Source organism: Atheta coriaria, unplaced genomic scaffold, assembly GCF_025399875.1.
Source record: "Atheta coriaria isolate IRGN ID8LTWV9N9 unplaced genomic scaffold, Caltech_Dcor_3.1 hic_scaffold_14_pilon, whole genome shotgun sequence".
Lineage (NCBI taxonomy): Eukaryota > Metazoa > Arthropoda > Insecta > Coleoptera > Staphylinidae > Dalotia > Dalotia coriaria.
In genome coordinates, this window is record NW_027045456.1 from 348,696 (window position 1) to 373,313 (window position 24,618).

General features: G+C 34.3%; 3 protein-coding genes across 4 annotated transcripts; 2 read left to right on the top strand and 1 right to left on the bottom strand.

Annotated features, from left to right (window-relative positions):
* Window positions 1-1,051: 1,051 nt before the first annotated feature.
* LOC135801939 (paired box protein 1 homolog) lies at window positions 1,052-13,077 on the top strand. 2 transcript variants are annotated; one of them, XM_065315476.1, is made up of 5 exons: window positions 1,052-1,270; window positions 6,055-6,092; window positions 9,727-9,947; window positions 10,830-11,064; window positions 11,421-13,077. In XM_065315476.1, exons 2-5 carry the CDS (start codon window positions 6,080-6,082, stop codon window positions 12,068-12,070), a joined length of 1,119 nt encoding a protein of 372 aa, XP_065171548.1. In that variant the 5' UTR covers window positions 1,052-1,270; window positions 6,055-6,079; the 3' UTR covers window positions 12,071-13,077. The 2 variants fall into 2 exon arrangements, with proteins under 2 accessions (XP_065171548.1, XP_065171549.1); XM_065315477.1 differs by having other exon boundaries at window positions 10,848-11,064.
* Window positions 13,078-14,108: 1,031 nt separating this feature from the next.
* On the top strand, window positions 14,109-15,103 carry LOC135801999 (trypsin alpha-3-like). Its single transcript, XM_065315542.1, has 3 exons — window positions 14,109-14,194; window positions 14,298-14,337; window positions 14,371-15,103. The coding sequence occupies exons 1-3, from the start codon at window positions 14,143-14,145 to the stop codon at window positions 15,065-15,067; spliced, it is 789 nt and encodes a 262-aa protein (XP_065171614.1). The 5' UTR covers window positions 14,109-14,142; the 3' UTR covers window positions 15,068-15,103.
* A 1,850-nt stretch (window positions 15,104-16,953) lies between these two features.
* LOC135801982 (LHFPL tetraspan subfamily member 3 protein-like) lies at window positions 16,954-24,100 on the bottom strand. The gene is made up of 3 exons (XM_065315522.1): window positions 23,490-24,100; window positions 17,598-17,840; window positions 16,954-17,518 (listed from the first exon to the last, which is right to left on the bottom strand). The coding sequence occupies exons 1-3, from the start codon at window positions 23,890-23,892 to the stop codon at window positions 17,316-17,318; spliced, it is 849 nt and encodes a 282-aa protein (XP_065171594.1). The 5' UTR covers window positions 23,893-24,100; the 3' UTR covers window positions 16,954-17,315.
* Window positions 24,101-24,618: the final 518 nt, after the last annotated feature.

The following is a 24,618-nucleotide window of genomic DNA, read 5'->3' on the forward strand; positions in this document are numbered from 1 at the left end:
TTAAAATATACCTAATAAAAAATCCGTTATTTAGCAACAAGAATAAAATCAACTAGTAGATATTCAACAGATACAAAATTGTGGTTGATATCATCAAGGGTTTTTATTTTATTGCATTTATTTCGGGTCTAATGAAGAGCAGAAGTCAACTAAACCGGTCTCATCTTCATCATGCCTAATTTATTAGCCTCCGTTTTGCTGGTAAACTTGAAAATGCAAAAACAGTTGCCTGCTGATCAGATGAGATCTGATCTTTGGCGCACGTGCCAAACTTTTTGGAAATTGTAAAAATCGTCATGGCAATAAAAAATATACTAAAGTAGCTCTTTATGTGTGCAGAAAATAAATTAAAAGAAATAAAAAGTAATTTTTGGATAATTTTGTTAATAATTTCAATATTTGAAGGAAAAAATGTTTTAATTTGATATGTGTGATCATTAAGGTCGAGCTGCCAACACTATTTGATTAATAATGTTATTATCCTTCATTATCCACCCGTTCGTGGTGATTGTTTAATCAACACGCAAAGCGCGCGCTCGCCGAGCTAATATCAACTAATATCTATGAAAAAGATTATCGTTTATCAATATTTAGTGATTTGTTTGCACGTTGTGCGGATTACATCAAAACACGTGTTTTTCTTGTTGATTTTCTCACAAACAACAAAAAAATATCAAAAATACGAATATCTATATCTAAATTTATCAATATTTCCATATAAGGGTTCTGCTTACGTATAAACTCATCCCTTGAACTGGCTTCACGGTTTCACCCCATCGACGTCATCACGGTGCATCCCTCGAAACCCATCCACGATGAGAATAAAGTGCGCTGGGCGTCCCCGGCGTCCCCAGCTTGGATGGGCCGACAGCGGCGCTTCCTCCGATTGGGCGCGCGTGCCCTGCGCGGTCCGTGCGCTGCCCGCACATTGGCGCGAGGACATCCGCGCGCGTCGGTATGCGGTTCGTCCTTCGCACGCACCCACCGCGACGTCCCGCGCTATCTCGATTGCGCGCACGGCAGGGCGCCGCGCGGCTCGCCCTTAGCTGCCCAACGCTCGCCGGTCCGTGGTGCGTGCCGTGGCGCTTTTAGTTCACGCTGGCGACCGTGACGAAGAGGACACGGTGCTAAAACTGACGACTCTGCGCGAAACCTTCATCCTGAAAAATTCACCAAACTACTTTTGACTTAAAAACACTTAAAACTGTGCATCAGCTTCAAGAAGTTCTTCAAGGGCACATTTTCAAGGACATTATAAAAATATTTATTTGTAAGTACATAAAATTTTAAAAATTTTATTAATTTTTCTCTTCCTGAAGTGTTATTAATCTCACTTCATTATTTATTTTCTTTTAAATGCAATCTGCTGTCAATAAATTAAAACAAACAGATCATCAGGTGCATGACTTTAACTTCACAACAAAATTTATCGTTTACTTGATGAAGTGCTCCATATAAATCACCAAAACAAATTCGTAAATGATTTTCAAGAGAAGCAAGAGAAAGTATTTTTGTGCAATCATTTATTATCCCTAGAAATCAATTTATAGCAAAATTGATGATTTGTTGACGTTAGTCAAAAGCAACATGTCGTTATAATGAAGCCACCCATCGAGCAATCAACATATCAACTGAGCAAACTTGCGTCCTTGCTCTTGGGCTAGCGACGGCGTGCGTTTTGAATGCGCACGAAGACGAATACAATTATTCCAACAATCCGAACGCTTTAAATTCCACTTTAATAAACGAATAATAACCAGAGCGAGCTGCGTCCCAAGTTGACTTTGTACGAGTATTTCATGGTAGAAAAGAAGAGACGGAATTCGATTTGTGGACCGCGGAATCGCTGCGATTACCTACTCGTATATGACAATTCAGAGAATGACGTATGACAGTCGGATGGGTCTTGTTGTCTTGTGCTTGCATACGATACATAAATATTAGGAATTTGATTACTTAATAAGCATTTGAGGAAGCGTCATGAATTATTTATGATTATTAGCACTTTTATTTCAAGTACAAATTTCAATTTATTAAAAAAAGGGATTTTTGGTAATTTAATTGATAATTATTAAATAAAAGTAACTAATCTTCTTTCAACTTAACAATTGTTTTGATTTTTAATTATTCGGACAACAAAATATTCTTAAAACGTGTCAAATATAATAACAATTCAAGAATAACACGAATTGGCACTGTAAACATTGCAAATCTCGCCGTTATGAAAGATAAATGATAGGAAACGATTGGATATCTAAGATTGAAGTGTGTGACCTATGTCTGCAATATCAGACGCTGTTTTGTTTAGTGCAACAGTTAAAAACACTTCATTCCGTCGAATAAAGTTGTTTGCTGCGCGTGTATTTCGTCTGTTATCCAATTAATTAATTGTTTTCCTTTATTACAATGTCAAGTAAGTGTCTACTATTTACTTTATTTGACTTTTTCTCATTTTACCGACAAGTATTTCTTTAATTTTTACTTTTTTGCGTATTTTTACATTATTTACGTTGAAAAACAACAAAATAAGCAAATATTGAAATTTACGGACTGGTATCGTTATTAAACTAATTTTAAATTCAATTTTTGATCAAATTTCGCCGTTTTTAGTTTTTTTTTTATTAAATTAAGTAACATTAAAAAAACTCACTGTATTCTCGATTTAATATTGCTATTAGATAGACGATAAATTCATTACAAATTAGGTATATGATTTACTTAATATTAATTTCATATTTTGCAACTTGCATTTTATATTCACGACGTGCAAATGTGAAAACCGTGACAGAATAAAACCACTATGCGTTTTATACTCGCGTCGCGCTTGTCACACCGCCCGCTGCCGTCCACTTTATCCAACATTTCTAGTTCTAAACCACCCCACAATCTCACAATCACATCCGCGTATCCTTGCACATAATTTCTACCTTCCACCTTACCACGTACACGTTGCTTGCCTCACATATCGATCAAAATAAAATAAAAATATGCGCGTAAAACAACAACAAACGCGGCGCGCAGGAAGCGAAGTGAAGAGAAATGAAAATTTCAGTTTTATGGTGAAAAATATGAAATTAATGTAAATCAAAATCATAAGCGCGACGTGTTCGGACGAAATTATTCTGGTAGTTAGGGCGCATTTGCATCTCGCAGCACGCACCCCCTCAGCGACAACAACCCCGCATTCGATGGTTAAGCTTTTTGATATGTGCAAACACGAATCGCATAATGTCCACGCGTATATTACACATACAGGAATAAATATACAGAGAGATACGGAAAGAGTAAAATAAAAATCATAGGTGGAAGAATGTTTGAAAACATTGATGTAATCACAACATAAAAATAAAAATCTGAAATTAACATAACGCATTAGAACACGATCTGACCTTTAATTACACATTCGACATTAATTTGTGGGTATCGGGCGCGCACATTAAAGTCAGAAAAACGCAAAATACGCCGACCTATAAACCCGCATCAAGTGTATTCTGGCGATTTGACTAATTATTGTTTTTAATGCCAGTAATATGTGCGTAAGCGTACGCTTTAACCGCTCGTAATCAACATATTAACATGGGTTTCCTTTCGGTCCTGCGTTGGAATAACTATTAGAATGCGACAATTTGAATGGCTAACCCATGAATATAATATGACTATAGTAAATCATTAATGTTATGACATTTTGTCATGCATACGGCGCATGAATACGAAAATTTGAAGACAAAATCTAAATTAGCGGTTGTGATGCCTTCATTTTTATTTTTGGGATAATGATTGCGCGTATAGGTAATATGTTTTGTTTTCTGCGTTGTTTTTGAGCTTGTGAGTGCTTTTAATTGACTTGTTAACCCGATATTATATGGAACGCTGATTAGGTGTGTACGCTCGTTGTGTACGGAGCTTTTTTTACGATTCGCGAACGCATTTTTACGACTTGCAAATAAAACGAGCGCTTAGGTCACAACTACAACTGCAAGTTCATCTTAACCTACTCATTTTGTGCGTTTGAAACTACAATTAATACGCTGCTATGCATGATTGCATAATGTCTTAAGTAAAATAGTTTCTAACGCTTAAAACGCTTTTTTCAATTATTTGGCAATATTTAAAGGAAAAAATCATTTTAAATCAAATTTTCTTCCTAATTTGATTAGTTAATCCATATATTTATAGACTAATCTAAAATTTTATATTTTCTCATATTTTTTCTCCTACAAAAACAGTTTTTCTTTTTTCTAGAAAGAATTTCGTACATTAGTAAATAGTTTGCATCCAAGACATAAAAAACAAAAACATTTCTATTTGCTTTTCCACCTCGAGTGGCGAAACACGACACGATTATTACATTCTAAACATTTTTGGTAGTGTTTGGCCGGTTTTTCGAAATTCTCGACGCGATCTCAACGCGCGATGCCGACACGAGCGTGACGAAAAGTCGTTACAGAACGCGCGTTTTTCGGATGTAAATTGTCGCCCGCGTCGCGCTGTGTTTTCATCCCTTTTCCTATTTCATACCAACATGAGCATATACCCAGCTAAAGCTTACGACGCATTAGATATTCACGCATTATGCAGATATGGAAATTGGGAAATCTTTCCATCAGGCGAGCATTTAATTGGCATGAACGTGCCCAGCGTATAGTTAATCATACATCGCGACACGCGTATATTTTTCCTTTTTTCGTTCGAATTAGCTTAGCTTTTTCATCGATCTTGTGATTATTTCCTAAATGCATCGGGTGGAATCAAGCGAAATCGCTTATTAGGCGCATTTCAGAAATAATCGTATCGCGCGTCGTTTCGATTCGCTTTTCGCTCACCAACTGGAATATTTTTAAACAGGGAGAAAAATTTTGTTCTAGAATATTTAATAAAAATTTATATTTATATTTGAGTTCCGGTATAAGTACCGAACATATAAAATTTTATTATAAATTAAATTATAGCAATGTATTGAATAAATTATGATTTGAAATAATTTTATTTTAAGCAGGAAAAAATAAAAAATAATTCTTTTGGCACACTGTATAAGACTTATAGTCATAAAGCGACAACTATAACGCCAATGAGATATGCAAATGAAGCACCAACACCGCGTTCGCACACGCGAATCACACGACCGCACACATTGCGAGCAAATTTCCCTTACGAACGCTATCAACTTGCGTTTTCACCCGGGTTGTTTGTTTAATGCAGGCTAGGCTAGGCGACGCTCTAAGAAATCAAAAATTTCAACCGGCTAAGTGGCTAAGTGCGGTCGTAAAAATGTAAATTAAATTTGAATTTTCAGCCCCACATGAGGCAAATCGATTAGCCGAACTGAAAATCATACACAAACGCACAAAAGCATAAATGATTAATGAATCCTCGAGCGTAGTAAATTTTCACTTAAAACTTTTCACATGAGAAATTTCCACCATTTTTCTCGCAGCGCCATTTCTCATCGACTGTAGAAAGTTTGACTAAGCGATGGTAATATTTTTTTATTTTTGGTTTTCGTGTAAACGTTGTTTTCTTGACAATTTCGTGTGCGCGCGCGGAAGGCGAGGGCGGTCGTGGGGTACAAGGCAAGTCATAAATTATTAATTAATGGATGTAAATATAAAATGCAAATGAGCGTTATGCGTCGCGGCGTGTAGATGGAGATCGTATTGATGGATAACGTGCGCACGTACCTAAAGCCGCGCTGGTGGTGGCGTCGTGCTTAATTTGCAGAGCGCGAATGCTTAACCTTTAACTAACGACTACCCTTGTCGGGTGGTTTGCCACCTAGTGGCGCTATTAACGGCTCTTGCAACGCCAACGCAAACGACACTCTGGCGACAACCAACTGATTTATTTGTCTTTTTTATATTCACGAGAGAAGACACATGGGTAGATGTCAAATATTTACATAAAAATTTAGTAAAATTTTTCAAAATTTTGCAGAAATTTTACAAAAATTTGTTTAATTTTATAAATAACAGATTTTATTAAAAATATTTTGTAAAATTTTGTGTAAATTTATATGTTTTTCTTTAAAAATCTTCTAATTCTTGTTTTTTTTTACAGATTTTGAGGTTAAATCTAAGCAGGGATGCCACACACAGGTATGTTACTTTTTTCATCCAAACCAAAACGTTTTACATCTTTTACATTAACTGAAAAAAACCAAACACCTCTTCAAGTGTGTTCTCCATTTGCAGTAACAACCTATTACGCATCTACCGTTTCCTACACGTGGCGAAAAAAAAATGACACGCCATCCTAGGTTATGTTTGGTTATGCGCGAGAATGCGCGTAACGATCGCGGCGCGCCATAAAAACGCCACCTTACACACGCGAACAAAAGCTCGCCAGTCGAACAGTCGAAGCGCATCTCTCGGCATAGTCGATAATAATCAGCTCGCGAGCGCAGATTGAAGCGCTCAGCCTCGCTGGTGTTTAAGCCGTGCACAACTTAACTGTCCATTATGAAGCGCGCATTTATTTATACGCATGCTTAATGCGTATGCAATTCGCGATTTGTGCGCGCTCAACTCTATTAATGGTTCGTTATGTCTTCTCGCGTCGTGACTGTTTTATTAGCTATCGCATCTACGGCGCGAGGATAATTTACAACCCGATACGGTTTCGCGCCTTCTTCCAATTATTCAATCCTACACCAACTCAAGTGATATTATACTTATGCAGTCGTTTAACTTCGCTCAAACTTTACCACGACTGTCTAATTAAGGTGTAGATGCTCAAGTCAGAAATCATTAAATCGATAAAAATTGAATAACTGTATTATTTTAGTATGTGAGGTAGGCAACTCAAAATACACATTAGTAAAAATTGACGATTTTTGTTTTTAAAATTAAATTTTTAGTAGATAAGAATAATTTTACGTTAGAATTGAAACCTGAGCGTCCTAAGTAGAAATTCCTATGCGTTTGTTATGCGAATAATAATTGCGTTCACAGTGTTCGCACATCCCTGGCGTTGATCTTCGACCTTTGCGCCGCGTCGTATTCGTTTTAGTTGCTCCGCACTCGATTGGCAATCACGTCTGGCACGTTGATTTTTGCTTAGAAAGTTAATAGAATGAGGGATTGTAAAGTTTTTGCGCGCGCTGCGTATCGAACCGGACTGTAACAAACGTCCGAGTTAACACTTAACGGCCGAAACAATCTCATTCGCATACGAAACGCACATCGCTGAGCGCGAATCTTCTAGCAAATCCCAGGCGAACATATACATAGGTCCAGTATTATATTGATGCTTGATGGACAGTTATGTCTCTCGGGGCGACGCTTTTACGACGCGCGCTCTCCGCCAGGGGGAGCGGCGGGCGAGCGACGGCCATGATGCCAATACCGTGTCACATTAAAACGATTCGAATGAACAAGTGACTCGCAGACGATCGTGAATCATTAAATAAAAGCAAGAAACGTTATGTTCTTTTCATTATTTACAGCTATGGATAGAAAAACAATAAAGCTTTAAATTGAAATCTGCTGTTTTGCTGTGGAAAAAATCTTACAATCAGCGTTAGTGTTGAAGTGATTGTAACGCGTTATTTTTCCGTGTTTTAATCATTTTTGTGATTTTCTGTGGGTTTATATTATGTGTCACGTGCGGGGGTAGTTTGGGGGCGCACAACGTGAGTAATTGCCATGCTGCGCGACAAATTTGCATATTTTAAACAACCGTGCGACCTTTTTGAGCGGTTTTGCTGTTTCACTACGCACCGGGTCGATTAATAAGCATTTATAAGCTACACTAAACCATACATCATGTTATTAAACTCAGTAGTGACCATGAAAGACGAAAGAACAAAAAACGTAGCGGTTAATTCCCAATAATTAAATTTCTTTTTAAAATCCAGAATAAATAGTGTTATTTATTGGTTATAATCACAATCACAATTCGCAATTGTTTCGTTTGTTTCTGTGTGTCTTTTTGTCTTTTCTTCTATTGCGTAGTTAGCTGCACGCTTCTCGTACGGTTCGAAATGGTCAATAAATCATGGCATCAATTTATTGACGGTCAAAGCTCCATGCATTGCAGTTCCAACAGTTTCCTCATTAGAATTTGCAATTTTCAGTTCAGTCTAGCGCGCTCACGCATTTAAACTAGGAAAACCGACGGCGAGCAATGCGGATGACACGGTTTGCTATGTTACTCGCTAAATGAACAAGAGAATTCATTTGGTAGCAATTATTTCAAGTTAATTTAGACTTTAACAAAGGTCATTCTGACAATTTGAACTTAAGAATGGTATGTTTTCCGTTACTACGGGACCATCTACCTAGACAGGATATTAAAATTTTTCTGCAAAAAATTGAATTTATTGATTTTTAAGCGAAAAATCCTTAAAATTTTAATTTATAATATTTGGCGTTTAAGGAATATTAAATGTTTACGGTTATTGTAATTTGAATTTATTTCGCTGAATTTTTATTTTTCAACCAAATTATGTCCAATTTTCAGCCGAGTTTTACGTAATTTGCTTCAATTCCGAGATCTCAAGACAGTGAAAAGTTCGACAACGTATTAGACTCGGCGCTCAGTTTGCAGTTGTTTAGCGTCTTTGATGCACCGCATAAAAACGCTTTTGACGTGCATCACCTGCCATGCCTTTACGTTGACTTCGGCCCAAGATCTTCGCGCACGAGACCAAAATTATGCGCGTTTATAAAAAAAAACTTAGTATGCGCACATGCCAAGTCGCACAGATTGCGTTTGAGCGAGTTTAAGCAAGTTTGCTTAAACGTTAATTACGCGCACACTTACGAAGACAGAAAAAAGTTGAGTTTTTTTCTTTTCAAATTAACTAAGACTCACAGCCGTGTAGCAATAACAACGATATGATACGGATATTTAAAGACATTACAAAAAGTCCGCAAATATGCGGGACAATCTCAATTAATTGGCATTTGAGTTTTTCAATCATCATCATTTCCTGGAAGAATTAATTTCTTCATTAAAAAGAATGCGATTTTTAATTTTAAGTTTCAGCTGCTCAAATTTTAATAAAATTATTTAAATAAAACCAAATATTAAACAAAAATATTTGCCATATTTTTTTTATTAGAAAAAATGCATAGACATTTACTAAAAGCAGGTGATACGTGCAATTAGTACATCTTAGATCTCTTTTTGGGCAGCAAAACAAGAAATAATCACATGTGATGGGCAAAAAGTCGTTAATACTTTTATAGTTTTAGTTTGCGATATCTGCGACTGCCTAATTCGTTTCCTTTTCTTTTTTCTCGGCAATTATTCGGCTAATATTAGAAAATTAGTTCTGCGGCTCAAGTTGCTTGTCAAGTTGAAGCACGCGACTCGTAAAAAATTCTTGCTTTTAGTTTTGCAGCGGTTGCAGCAACCGTAACCGAAAAAAACGCCGCGCAGAAAGGGCTTTACCGCAATTATTAACAAATCAAGTCGTTCCAACAACTCGGTTTCGGTTATGGAATTTAGTACTCCTTTGAGGTGCTCTACAGCTACACCTGTACTCAGTCATGCTATCTCTAGTCGTCATTTTTTTGTCTTTTCCAAATGCGCAATGTGTGTTTTTTTCCTGATGTATGCTTTAATGACTCAAATCAAGTGTTGTCATTTTGTACCAAAACAAAAACGTGTAATGTGTAAGGTGCGCGTAAAATTTCAGCTGTCGTGCAAATTACATTTCTTTACTTTAAGGAACTTTTAAAGGACATAAATGAATATTTGGTTACAAAATAAATTTTGTTGCAGGTCAAGCGGGAGTTAATCAACTCGGTGGTGTATTTGTCAACGGCCGCCCACTGCCCGACTGCGTGCGGAGACGGATTGTTGAACTTGCGCTACTGGGCGTGCGCCCTTGTGACATCTCACGACAACTTTTAGTCTCACACGGGTGCGTTTCGAAGATTTTGACTAGATTTTACGAGACTGGATCAATACGACCTGGGTCCATCGGTGGATCAAAAACTAAAGTAAGTTTTAATGCTTTTATATTATTTTATATTAAAAATCTAGCTTACAGAGTAGGCCACCCAAATTACACTTAAAAAATTAAATTTTTCGTGTTTCTAATATAAAAATGAAATAAAAATATACCAACTTCATATCCTTTAAGCAATTTAAACATAATTGTGTATTGTGCACGATTAACTTATTCATTCCTCGTCGAAGGTAATGAAGTGTTAAACATAAACGTGAATACCCACATTTAATACCTTGCTTATTATCTCACACGCGTATTCAAGTTGCTCTGAAGGCATTCGAGTCTCGTGAGAGTCGAGTGTGGTGAGCACGCCTATAAAAGGTGTTAATTGACTTGGAAGTGGTGGCGAGCTGGCAAGTGCGCACGTTTAATTCGATCAGGCCCTCGGACGCGTGCTGTAAAGTGAAAATGCGAAAACGGTACGTGATGGATGATTTATAAGTCCTTTTTGCGAATATATACATGCATATAATTTATGATTGAACCACATAAGATGATCGAATTTATCGTATTTATAAAACTTCAGGCAATACCACATCATAAATTTAATTATTAAATAGTATTTTTGGTTACATACGAAATTGCAGTCACGTTATGACCTCTAATGTAATCTAATTGCTTAATTACTTCGGGGATTACGAGACCACTTTGTTCTCGTTAAAATAAAATTGACACGAGTTGTATTTCCAGGAAAAAGAAATAATTTTGTTTGACATTTAATTATATCATTATGTCTACGTGGAAATAATAGGGGTTTAGGGTAAAATTATGAAAGTGATATTGATTTACACCAAAATAATTCAAATATCACAAATAAGAATTTATTTTAATCTCAATTGCTTGAAAGAATTATTGATTGATTGAAATGTAGACCAATTCTGTATTGCAGCAAGTAGCAACACCGACAGTGGTGAAAAAGATCCTCCGCTTCAAACAAGAGAATCCCGGAATGTTCGCCTGGGAAATTCGTGAACAATTGGTCTCACAACGTGTCTGCGAACCGCACAACATTCCCTCAGTCAGCTCAGTCAACAGAATTCTACGCAACAGCGGCGCATGGCCAGATCCACCCGAAATTCTACATTCAAATCGCCATCAATCACAAGGTACGTTTTGTATTATTCCCAGAATATGTTGTTTTAATTATTTAAAAGACTAATTGCTAACAACATTGTCTGCATAAATAATCCGGCTGTTGAAAGTTAAATTTATGAGCAGTTATGAAGACATTATATCACGATCGAAAGCAATCCGACCATCGGAACATTCACAACAAACCGGAAGTCATATATTTTTAAATACGTCGCCGCGATGACGTTTTATTGCACAGACTTAAAGAGTTAAAGTCAACAAATTATTTTATAAATTACTTTCGAGCCAACTCGGATGTGTTACCTGTCACATTAAGTTTATTTATTGTTTTAAATTATTTCATAGCTAAATCTGAAAATTAAATTTTCAGAAGCTGTTTTACGAACATCAGACGTCTACAATCAGTCGTCGAAACCTCATCATAATCAAATGCAAGCAGCGTATTTCTTAGACGCGTCTCAAGCGTATCACAATAATCGCTTAGCATCTCTGCATCATCAACTGCACATAGCAACCACCGCCGCCGGGAGTGTACACGCTCCGCCCCCGCCTTCTTCCTTCTCCGATGTAATGTCTTCTTCAATGGGGAGTATCCCAGCAACGTGGTCAAATCTCATCATCCCTTATCACCACAATGCGTCTCACAGTAATAATCATCCTGAAAATCATAATTCTGCACCGCGTGAAAGTGATGTTGATGTAATTGTTGACGATGCCGATGCTGACTCAAATAATAAACAAGATGAGGATGATGATCATGAAATTACAATAACAGATGATGAAAAGTTATCGCCTGAAATCTGCGGGAATCATGCAGGGAAAAAGCGAAATCCTTATTCGATTGAAGAATTATTGAAGAAAACACCTGTAAAGAAACCTAAGGTTGTGTATAGTCCCATTGCACAAGTTATTGAACAGCCAATTGGTACATTAATCAATCATCAAAGTATTAGTATTGATGCAGCGGAAAAAGTTGAAAAACAAAAAACAGAAAGTAAAAAGATTAAAAATGAACATTAATAGGAATTAATTCGCTGAAAAACGCCATTTTTAATTTATTACTTTATTTTTTACACGCGGGATAATATACAAATGAGTATGGAAATTAATATACAAAACTTATTCATAAAAAAAGTGTGGTAAAGCATGCGTTTCAACACGAAAAGCTTAAACTCACTAACAAAGCGTTTTACCTTTGACAGTTTTGCCTCATTAGTTTCATTAGACTTTTCCACGACTTTTCCACGACATCGGTGAATAAGAGACGGAATAAAGTTTTTCATTAAATTGCCCTTGCAAGCAGTGGCGAGTTGGCAAGCTAACGAAATGAAAAGTAATCGCTTCTTTTTCTTTTTTTCTTTGCGCATATTAATTGCTTTAAATTAGTTATGCAAATTTATGACTTCATAGAGCCGGAATTTAAGCACTTTTTTGCTTTTCGTGTAGCTGCGATTCTTATTTCTTTATTTATATTATTGTATATATAAATTTACGTAAATTTAAAACTTAACCTAAAAAATTAAGGAAAATAACCAAAAATTTGGCTAAATTATTTTGAATTTTAAAAGAATCAAGTGTTGCATATCTATAACTGTATTATAATAGTGATAATAATTATGTACATATATTTATTTACGTTTTTTGTTTTTCTGTTGTTGAAACAACTTAATATCCTATGACAAAAAATAATACTAAGCTGATATGAGCAAGGCCTGCATCATTTTAGCAAATAAAATTGTTTTATTTGCATTAAAACTACATGAATATTAAAAAAATTTCAAAAATTATTTGTGAAAAATATAAAATCGCTATAGCTGCATGTAAATAAAGTGTAAACTTGTCGTTAAGTAATAATTATATATTGATAAATGTTAACAACTAAAGTCATAAGTCTTAAAATGTCAGACTTGAATCATACTTGAATGTATTTGATGAATGTACAAAATATTCTCTAATTACTAACAAAATTCTTTTGAACCTGATGTATTAGTACGAATAATATTGTATAAATTACCAAATTGTTTTTATTCCTCGGATGTGTTGCTTTATTCGCTCCAACATTTAATTATCGTCGGCATGTATTTTGTTTTATTGTGTTTTGATGAGTCGCAGGTAACGTGTGATCGAAACTGATAAGCATTGTGACACTCAATGCTCGAAGGGCGTACAGCTATACCCTGTGCAGGGTGAAACGTGGAGGACGTTCCTAACGAGCCAAACGAGCGATGCCCCACAGCCGTAAACGCGACACGCACGCAATTGCCCATCGTCGTTTGTTTTCTGTATTCTTCTTTTTTTTTTGTTTATTCGTCGATTGTCATTTGCTGTCGGGTATTGCTGGGAGAGCGCATCGGCAAATGACGGCGGGCGGCGTTCCGTTCATGCGATCGCGATGCTTATCTGCGTGGTGGCCGGCGATATTTTGCTCTTTTGCGTTTGCGGCGATGAGGCTAATCGGACAAATTGATCGCGCGACCCCTCTAATGCGCACGACAAAAGAGGGTAATTGCTGGTGGTGCCGACGAGAGGGTGTCGCTACCACAGGACGATGCAGGTTGTGATAACGCCTCGGGAGTCTCGCGACTGAATCGAATCGTGTAATTACGTAATAATAGATAATACCGTTTATAAATAAATAGAACACCGAATTAAAATGCAGAAAATAATTCCTGTTTAAATTATTATTAAATATTTTTTAATATTTTATACAATTAATTCATTTTTTGATGTTAATGTTCTAAATAATAAAATGATGTTTTTTATTTAAACTTATAACATATTTTGAGTAAACAATTTGCGTCATTCAATTTTATTGTAATTACTAAGAAAATTACGTGAAAATGTACATTTAACAAAATAATGTCAATAACAATCACTAAAATTGATGAATGTTTCTTTTTCGAACCACAATATTCAATAAAATACATGATTTACTTTGGTAATTAGTTTTTGGACAGTTATTGATTATTAAACAGTTGTTTTTTATGCAAATATTAAAACGTTAATTATTCATAGTTTATCTAGTTCCTTGCGTTTTCATATAAATAGTTTGAATTAGTTCAGAACCATTCACTTTACAGGGACTGCTCAAAATGAAGTCATTCAAAGTAGCAATTTTGTTTTGTGCAATCGTGGCTGTTCAAGGTAAATTCTTTTAGTTTCCAATTTAACATTTAAAGAAAATTTTTGTAATTTTGGTTGTCTATATTTACAATTTGATAACAAACTAAAAATGTCTTAATTTTAGGCCGTGCTCGTCGGGATGTAGCTGAAGCTGTAACTGAAGATGTAGATGATATTCCTCAAGATGGAAAGATTGTTGTAGATGATATTCCTCAAGATGGAAAGATTGTTGGAGGTACAGAGATCCCCATCTCTCAAGTACCCTACCAAGCCGCCATGTTGATTAATGGCCGTCTCTCCTGTGGAGGAAGTATCATCGCTGACCGTTGGATCCTTACCGCAGCACATTGCGTCCCTGGAGTGACTACTTCTCAAATGCGCATCCGTGTAGGATCTGCTGATTCTCTAAGTGGTGGACAAGAGCTCCGAGTCTCTCGTATCATATCTCACGCCAGATACAATTCCCGTACAATGGACTTTGATGTCGCTTTGGTTCAAGTAAGTTCCAGCATCACTCAAGGCAGAAGAATTTCACTGGCTAACACTGAACCTGCTGCTGGAACAACAGTGAAGGTTAGCGGATGGGGCGCTATGCGTTCTGGTGGTCAAGTTACGAGGACATTGAGAGGTGTAGATGTTTCCATTGTTGCTAGAAGTACCTGTGAGAGGAATTATGGTACTGGTGAGATTACTCGCAGGATGATCTGTGCTGCTCGTGATGGTAGGGACTCTTGCCAGGGTGATTCTGGTGGTCCTTTGGCTTTGGGTAATTCCTTGGTTGGTGTTGTTTCTTGGGGACAAGGATGTGCTCAAAGAGGATACCCTGGAGTGTATGCTAACGTTGCCAATTCTGAGATTAGACAATTTATTAACCAAAATGTCAATTTTTCTTAAACACGATGGAATAATTATAGATTAATGCAAGCAGAATTTTTATTTTATTTATTTTTAACATTTTTCCCTTTATTTTTATTCTCTTTATCGTAAATAGTATAAAAGTGTAAGTTAAGTTAATTATTTTTGGTCGAATAACAGGGCCGAACTTATTTGGATAAATTATTTTCGGTCGAAAGACAGGGCCGAACTTTTTTGTTAAAATTATTTCAGGTCGAATTACTGATGAAAAGATTTTGTCATAAAAAAGTCAAAAATTTTCTCTTTTTTATGTTCGAAATTAAAAGTTGGAATTTTGAAATTCTGTTTGCGGATTCCAAACACACTAATAATTGTTATTAATAAATCTTAGTAACATTTTTATCAATCATGTTTCGTTTAGGCCCTAAAATGAATTTAATAATTTAATTCAAGTGAGATTCATGTACTCAATTTTTAACGTGTATCTTTTGAATCATTAGTCTAATTACAAATTTTTATTAAAATATTTTGTTAATAAAGGTGTTTCCTTTAATAATGGGTAATAAAAAATATCATTTTTTTAATTTCCTGAAAAATTGAATCAATTAATTAAAATTTGGCGGAGGCGCCTGACATTTTAATTTACGTTTGTAAATTTATTTTAAAACTAATTGTACTATTGAATAGAGTAGCTTTTAACTACTTTAATTACACAACTTCCTGTTTAGTAGCACTAGGGATTTGTCCTGTAGACGAATTTAATTGAAATGTGTACTTCCAGTCACACTTAATTACCGTTTATCTTGAGAACTAATGTAGATAATCAAAAACGGAAAACGAGATGACGTTCAGCATGGAGTCTTAAATAAGATGACATTTAAAAAAATGTAATTTTCAAGAAGTGAAAACTGATTTTCCGACGCGATTTTCTCGGAAACTAGAAAAGTTAGAATAAAACTATTTGCATTTTCTTCATGTCGTAACAAGCGTCTACAAAATGGCAGATTTAGTTTTTTGATTCTGTGAAGTTGACCAAACACCACTCAAAAATCATCAAGAGGTTACACTTAAGTATTTTGTGGTCTAAAAATTAAAAGTTAAGCTGGAAGAAAATGGAAAACGCCAATTGATATAGAATTACAATGCGATGAAAGATATCAAGTCAGTTTTCCGATAACATCAATATTTCGGAAAAATCGGGTAAAAATTGGTACAGCCAAAAATGAACCACCCCTCGGTGTTTCTTGAAACTTTCTAAACATGTGCAGAATGATGCCAGAAATCCATTTTTTCAAGTTGCGTTTCCATATCTTAATTAGTTTTTGAGTTATTAACCATTTTCAATAATTACGTAAGTGTTGAAATCTAAAAATTTTAAAGTACAGTATGTTGTAAAATTTTATCCTAAATAGGGATCTAAAAACCATTTTTCTTTAACTCTAATTGTTTGCAAAAAAGTGCAAAAAACTAGTTTATACATTTTTTCCATCATTTGTGAGGCATAAAATAAAAATTTGAAATTTCATCTTTTTATTGCAGATAATTGAAGAAAACATTATTTTGAATACTTTATCTTAATTCTATTTTGTTATCAGATTGATAGTTTTGATAATAATCACAATAACTTGTCAGATATTGGTGATTTGTTTCGCTGACTTAAAACTTAAAACACACCACTGAAATGACATTAAATTAGTTCCTAACTAGGCGTACTCTGACTAATTCACCAACTTCTTCTTATTTTTTCCCATTTTTCTTTATCTTAATCTTTTAAATAAAAAAAAATTACTTTAACTTTATATTTAAGCTTCGCCATACACCTGTATCTGGAATTTGTGTATGTTTGGTTGCCTATATACTTATACTGCTTGCCTGGTATAATTCGAAAACTTAATTCGTAATTGGTTTTAATAATAAATACACTATTTTAATTTAAATTTCATTCTTTATTTTTATAAACATAAAAAAAACATCAAATATAAATAAAACTAACAATTATAATTTAATATTGACAAATTAAATTAAATTAAATATTATAAACTGTCAGTACAATACATAAAAGTACAATCAATAATAAAATTCAAAAGTCTTACTGTACATTATTAAACTATAAGTAGTATAATAATTACATTCCAAAATAAACAGAAGTTTACAATGTGTAAAAGGCATGAGATAAATAATTGCATTATGTAAATGCGTCAAGTACGCCTGAAACAATCTATAATACACAATGCAAATGTTGGAGTGCAGCAGAGTAGCTGGCGGAATTAGTTAATTAACTAATTAATTAGTAATTGTGATTGTGATGCATGGGATGATGTGGATGAGAGTAATGCCCGCCGTGCGTTGACCGCGGCACGGTGCGTTGGGAAAACTGCGAGTAGGTGTCGTCCTGCGCTGGATGCATCATGAGAACCGGGTGAAGGTTCAAGGACTTGCGGGATCCAGCCACGCTGCCGGTATCGTTCACGAATGCACCATTCATTTCGCCTACAAATAAAAATTAAGTTAGGAATTGAAACAGTACAGATAGTGATCACTAGGTGTCGCTACTTTGTTTAAATATTACCTTTGAATAAACTTGCTGGTGCATATTGTGGATCAGGTTGCAGACGAATATGCCTCGTGGCCAAAATGAACGCCAATGTTGATAAAATAACAGCATCCAGACAACCAATGGCCGCCAATAAATAAGCCCATCGAATACCACATATTCCCAGCTGGAATTGATTGCTATCCATGCAGATTGACTTGATTTTCTCGTCGTTCCATCCAAGAGGGAAAACTGAGCAGCCGATTATCATACAGATTGCTAAAACAACATTAAAATATTAATAAAATGCATTAAAATTAAGAAAAAAATGTAAAAAACATACAATTTCCTATTTTGTTACCAGAATTAATTTCAGTTATTATTATTCTACAGTACTCTCTCTGAATGTACGTGAATGAAAGTGATTTCCTTTGATTTGCGCTTCGAATCGATAAAATCAATCATCCGTAGTAAATTGAAAGTTCATTCTCGCTGATATCGATAAATTAACGTCGTTATTGTGGTTAATGAACGCGACGGAAATGCAAATTGTACTAACTACCGAATGCACTACATTTACAGATTGCAATAAGGAAACCAAATCCTTTTTCAAAGCATATCAAAGTGTATCGATTGGTTTTCATTTCTACTCCTCCTCTTGATCAAATGATACAAATTGTAGGAGATTTCAGAAGAGAATTAATAAATTACCGTTAATTAAACCATGTCTAATCAGATTAACTAACTTTTAAACTCATTTTGTGCAATTTGCAGATTTGGTTAGTAAGTATTAAGTGAAATTTGTTTTGGCCGTGTGATTTTATTAGAAAACATTTAAATTCATGGTAGAAATGATTTGATTGGTATGCAGATGATGCGACACACGTTTAAATCCAAGTCACACGTTTCACATTTTCTCACACTGACGAAAAAATACCTCCGCGTGACAGTTTTCACTCAACTGTCATTTTCACTGCAATCAACGAAGCAATAAAAATACAAAAGTAGATCCTTAATTAGAACGTGTTTTGCATATGTTGCAGCTTGTAAATAATGGAAATCATGATGGAAACTATTTATGTTCACTGCAAATGTAAAGTGGGTTAACAGACGAGAGATGATACAGAAATTTAAACAAATAAATATTACTTACACCAAATAATTGATGATTTTATAAAACTAAACAAAATTCGATCAAACTGGTGTTAAATTAGTTTGTTGACTAAAAAAACTTTTTTAATTTAAACTTCAATGTCGATATAATATTTATTACTCACAAAGTTTGTTGTTTGAGTTATTTTGATTGAAAGTAATAAAATAAATCGATATACTTTCATTTCATTGTATATTTTCATACGTTATTCTATATTATACGAGGATTGTATATAAATGTCGTTCGCAAGATGCTCTAAAAAAGAGCTTTGATAATTATTCTTACTTTTACAATTTTCATCTTTTCTTTTCTTTCCCATGCGGTTTTTATCATCTCCTTCACTTTCTTGTTATTAATCTTGTATAATATAGCGTTAAATTTCTTTTGCGCGCATTTATTTAATAAATCACTTTTACTTTTACTTTTAAAATGAATTATTTTTAAAAATATTGCTGTAACACTCTCCATAATAAATAAAATAAATACCTAACAAGGTAAACCATCATATTAAAATTAAATGTACAAGTATATTAAAAATAATTCATATATTCTAAATTGCTTCATATTATGAACAGTTATTTAGCATTGTACTTGTACCTACATAAACTTTATGCAGGTTGCTTCAATGTAATTGCAATTTGTTAAATTACAGCCATCGTGGACTATGGACATAACAGTATCACACGATGTCGAACAGAATTCTATAAGATACAAGTAACACAATACTAGAAATGTATATGTTTAACGTGACGAAAGATGTTAATTAGGTTCGCTTTGTAAGGAAAATGCGAAAACGCGAAAACGAGAGAAAACGGTATTTCAAATTACTCTCTGTATGTACGTTTGTAAATTACTATCATTAGGCTATTGGAAAACTCACAAATAAGTCGAACGGTTGACTAGATGTGTCTTCAAGTGGAAAAATACGACTAATTCTTAAAATTTCATGAATTACAACAATTATTTTGGTTTATTTCAGTTTTTTTTTATAAACAGGAGATAAAAAATGCATGTTTTTACAAAACATTTTTATCACTGCAAACATAACCAAACATAATATCTACATTTATGACTAAGAATTAACCTAAAAATAAAATTTTAAAATGCAAATAATAAAATAATCCACTAAAAATAACTGATTTTACTTGTATTTGTATTTTATGAATACAACACTTGAACTAACAGTAAAAAGTAAACCAACTCATGAAAAAAGTAATCACCGAAACAAGTTATAAACGTTTGTTATTCATTTCTGCGCCATGTTCTATTTGTAAGCAACAATTCGTCTAAAATTACACACGCCTTAAATACAGCTTGTCGGAATGTTACATAATCCGAACTAAAAAGATTCTTCTCTTAATTGTCCTTAAACGTTTCACCCAACCGAAACGAACTATACAATGACATTTACCAAATGCCATCTGCGACGCCATTGTTATAGTATCGAAAGAAGATTTGCATCTTGGGTGTGAATGGGAATGTGAATGAATTTTTTACGTGCTTACATCGCGCGTGTTTATTTTGCGTTTTATCACTCACTAACAAGTCCTACAAGAAATGAATTCAGCCTGAACATTCAGCTTGCATGCAACGCCATGTTTCTGCGATTATCCGAATGGTGCTAAACAGCACGTCACAAATTCCGCTTGAATAAAGCGAGCAAGATTAACAGTTACATACATTGCATTGCATTACCACATGAAGGAAATGTTTAGTTTAGTCGTTTGATGAAAACAGGTGCTGGTTTTATTGAATTTTAGCCGAGGAGCGTTTAAGCGTTTAAAACGGCATGTGATCGACTTGCACTTAATGAAATAATTACTATATAGGGTGAACAAAATAGTGTAAAAAATTATTATTTAAAAAATAAAACTTCTATGATCGAGAAAAATAAGTAGGCAACCAATATTACACAAATTTATAACCAAAAACGTATTCTTCTAATTATTCTTATGAAAAAAATCTATTTTATGCTTTTAACTCCCAACTACTGTTTTAATAGTTCGATTGATTCCGCATGCACTTGTTCCACCAGTTTCTTCTCGCATATTTGGTGAGATGAGATGTTGAACTAACTTTATTGATCGTTCTTTGCGTCAAGTCGTAAACATTAAAAGCAAACGACAGTTGGCTTTTCAATTAAGGGAATGCGTTTCACTGGTTCTTTGTTTCAATGTTTTACAGAAACACATGTCGGGAGATTTTTCTCGTTTCTAACGGTATCAACACAAACACTTGCTTTAATAGGACGTAGTTTTAAAGATTGCATTTTAACAATTCTTTAGATCATAATGAGCCTTGACATTTACACAGCAAATATTTAGAATATAACATTTAATAGCGAATGTAAGGAATTTGCAAGAAAATCTATTTAGTTATGCAGTTAACTGTGAAAAGCAACAGTAAAATTAAATCATTTAAGTCAAATCGTCGTTAAGTGTTATATATCCAGTTAAGTAAATGTAAATATCAACATTTTTGCATATTAATAAGAATACTAAGGACAATTCTTTGAATTATTGTTTAAATATGGTGTAAATAAAATTATTAGAAGAAAATATGTCCATTACATTCCACTTAAATTTTTTTTTTTTGCATAAAAAAGAATGTCTAAATGATTAAACGCTTATATCATCGCAATTGCACAACCATTCGTCATGAAACAATAGAAATTTAATAAACCACAAAATACACTAACAATTACCGCCTATCAGACAACAAACTTTTCGCAACACAACACTTAAGCATGATTAATTATTTACCTCATACTAATTGCGACTCTCTATTATTTGATTAATGTTTGTATTAAATAAATCAATTTAAAATGCAAAATATATCCAACTAGGAAAACAAGAAAAGCGCAGAAAAGCAGAAAAAAAAAGCATGAATAATATTAATAAAAATCACAATTGTATCCATTGTGTACGTAGGTACATATTGTTCATGTGCAACAACAATATGCGTTTTACGTTGTACCACTTAATTATGACCCGTTGCAATGGAGTTTTTTTTCTCTCAATATATCTTGTGTCTAGTCATTACGTTGGTAATTAAAAACTAAACTTCATTCAACATTATATTAATTGTTGAAGTTACAAAGTTAATAAGTAGTGTTTTTTTGCTTGCATAAATTAAATAAGGAAATAGTTTAATAAACTCAAAGTTCAAATTTTAACAAAATATTAACTTTGGTGTTAAATTAACCCAAAAATACTTAGATTTCCCACTTTTTTAAATATTTTTTTTAAAGAATGCCTTGAAGTACATAAATTTTTATCTAATATTATAAAAAATAATGTTTTTCCCATCTAATATTTCTTATCTACCGTTTGCAACTTTACTTACGTCGTTTGTTTGCTTATTTTAAGACAAGAAACAAATCATTCTCAGTGCACATGATGGATGTACGCTCGCATGTGGTTTTGTGTTGATCATTACGTTTTTATTTCTTCTTTTTTCTTATATTGTTGTTAAAGTTACGTGCTTGCAACCGGGCATTATTGGTGCGAAGAGGAAACTTAGACACAGAGTTTTGTTCTTGGGCTTCTTGGGATTAAATAACTAACAATTCTTTTTGTTCGTGCTGCATCAACACGTTTGAGTGGAGTGGCACACTTGTAAGAAATAGTTGATTATTGGGATAAGACGTAATTGCGTTTTTCTGCATTTTGTTAATTCCTTTGTTTTTATTGTGTGTCAAACTGTACGGATATCAACAGAAATAAATCAAAGAATTAACGTGTTGGTAATTAGAATCAAAAGTATGTGTTTTGGTTATAATTTAAAGCCTACATAAGTTGGTGTGTATTTTGAGCTGCCTAAGTTGTTAATATTATACAAAGTATATATTATCTAATGTAAGTTATAATTTGCCCAACTGAATTAGAAAATTATGTAGGTACTACTAAATAAACGGCTACTAATAATAGCACTAAAATATGTTAATGCTATTATAATGAAGAAACACGCACCAACAAAACAATGGAGGCTTTCAATTGATTATGTCATCAAAATTATGATATTTCCACACATTTTGCATGTGGTATATGGATAAGTATTATTAGGCTGTTTGCACATACCCATATATTTAAACATTCTTATATCTTACAATCAAAATTAAAAAAATGAAATATCTTTATACGCGTTAATGTGTATATAAATTTATATTCATATATTCAGTGCTTTCTTTCATCTTGGTTTCTTCATTGTATTCCTATTTCAACAATTCACTAAATCTGACTTAATTTCTACTCTACCATTGCTCAATTATGTTCAAATAACGAATGAAACAATTGAAAGAAAGAAAGAATGAATGAAGAATCCAACAACTGCCTCACATTGGTTTGCAGGGAATTTTTAATAAATTTACCAACCAAATCATAAGCGAACCAGAACAAGAACAAGGTCAATACAATTATACTTTCGGAACTAACCGCAAACAACATTGGCAGAAACAAAACAAACAAATATGTCTGTTTTCATACAGGAAAATATGCTGGTATTAAATTATTACCTACAGAAAGCTGTAGTACGACGCTAACAACAGCAATAGCTCTCTTGTAATTATTTCTACAGATGTTGTGGATTAAAGAATGAGAAATTGGAGAAATTTATGAGTAATCAGCAAATAAAAGTATGCTAAGACGAGTCTTAATGAAAAATGATACATCGCGTAATTAACACAATAATATTGATGAAAATTTATGAATGAAATTTAAAATAAACTAATAAAACAAGCAATATTAATTATTATATTAAATTTGTATTGTTTTTACCTGATATTAATTGTAGCCATGCACAAACATGATACACGCTGGTCGAGTGACAGAAGAAGAAGAAAAGCATAGCCCCAACTGTCATCAACGCCGTGACACAAGCAGCGCCGACAGCGACGGTAGCACCTTGAAAGGCGTAATTCCCATTGTCGTAGAATTCATCCAACCGCCCTCGGCATTGCTCGCCGTTCTCTTCAGCGTAGCATTCTGCCCACAAGCCGAATTTACCCGGCTTGTCACCCTCGACGTTTCCCAGCCATTCAGGAGTAACGAACGCCACAACGCCGATGATTGCATAGCAAATGGTGAAGATCGCCCACAGCACGCCGATCGCCTTAGAGTTCCGCACGTAACTGGTCGCGTAAATTTGCGTCGAATCGACATATTCTATTTTCGAACCCATCGCGGAAATGTATTTAGTTTATTATGTAATTAAACGTCACTCAAGTTATGTCTGTTAATAATAATATGTGAATATGTCGCTTAACTTGTAAGTTGAACTTAAGACATCATAAGATGGCCGCTACGTGCGCACGTCGAGCGCAAACTAAATGCGGCCGCTTACCTGAACACAAGACTCACCTGCGCGCTGACTTTTCCTTTGCGAGCGCGCGCACCTCAAGAATGTCGTGTATACGACGTGTTTGGCTCACCTTTTCCATTCCCACCACTGTCTAGATTGTACGTACCAGTGCTAGTATAAAATCTGTGGGTAATACATACCATATATATTTGCAGATGGTATGCATGCCATGATACATATTTAAACTTTAATTTTAATTATTTGTGGGTGTTCACATCTTCGTAACTCGCAAGATTTATTTTGTTTTGTTTTATAGTCGTATATGCAACTTGTTTGATTACTTGATAACAGTTCAAGTACTTGGATACTCGCGTAGGTATCCACAGGCTACCCCCACCACTTTTTACGGGTCGACCGCGAGTATAAAAGCGCAGCCCTTAGCGAGTAAAGTGCGCAATCATTCCTGAGTAGCCCAGCGGTCCAGTCGCAGAGTTCTAGTTTCCTTTCTTCTTCTTTAGCCTTGAGTTCCATAAGAATGCTTCTACATTTACCTATATACTTATTCACGAACTTCCATTAATACATAAAATAAAACCTATTATACTT

Coding starts and splice junctions, on each gene's coding strand:
- LOC135801939 (XM_065315476.1), top strand. Junction 9,948..10,829: donor TCGGTGGATCAAAAACTAAA/GTAAGTTTTAAT, acceptor ATTGAAATGTAG/ACCAATTCTGTATTGCAGCA. Junction 11,065..11,420: donor AAATCGCCATCAATCACAAG/GTACGTTTTGTA, acceptor TTAAATTTTCAG/AAGCTGTTTTACGAACATCA.
- LOC135801999 (XM_065315542.1), top strand. CDS start 14,143: ATGAAGTCATTCAAAGTAGCAATTTTGTTTTGTGCAATCGTGGCTGTT. Junction 14,195..14,297: donor TGCAATCGTGGCTGTTCAAG/GTAAATTCTTTT, acceptor TCTTAATTTTAG/GCCGTGCTCGTCGGGATGTA. Junction 14,338..14,370: donor GCTGAAGCTGTAACTGAAGA/TGTAGATGATAT, acceptor TGGAAAGATTGT/TGTAGATGATATTCCTCAAG.
- LOC135801982 (XM_065315522.1), bottom strand. CDS start 23,892: ATGGGTTCGAAAATAGAATATGTCGATTCGACGCAAATTTACGCGACC. Junction 17,841..23,489: donor ATGGCTACAATTAATATCAG/GTAAAAACAATA, acceptor ATGTTGTTTTAG/CAATCTGTATGATAATCGGC. Junction 17,519..17,597: donor ACCAGCAAGTTTATTCAAAG/GTAATATTTAAA, acceptor TTTTATTTGTAG/GCGAAATGAATGGTGCATTC.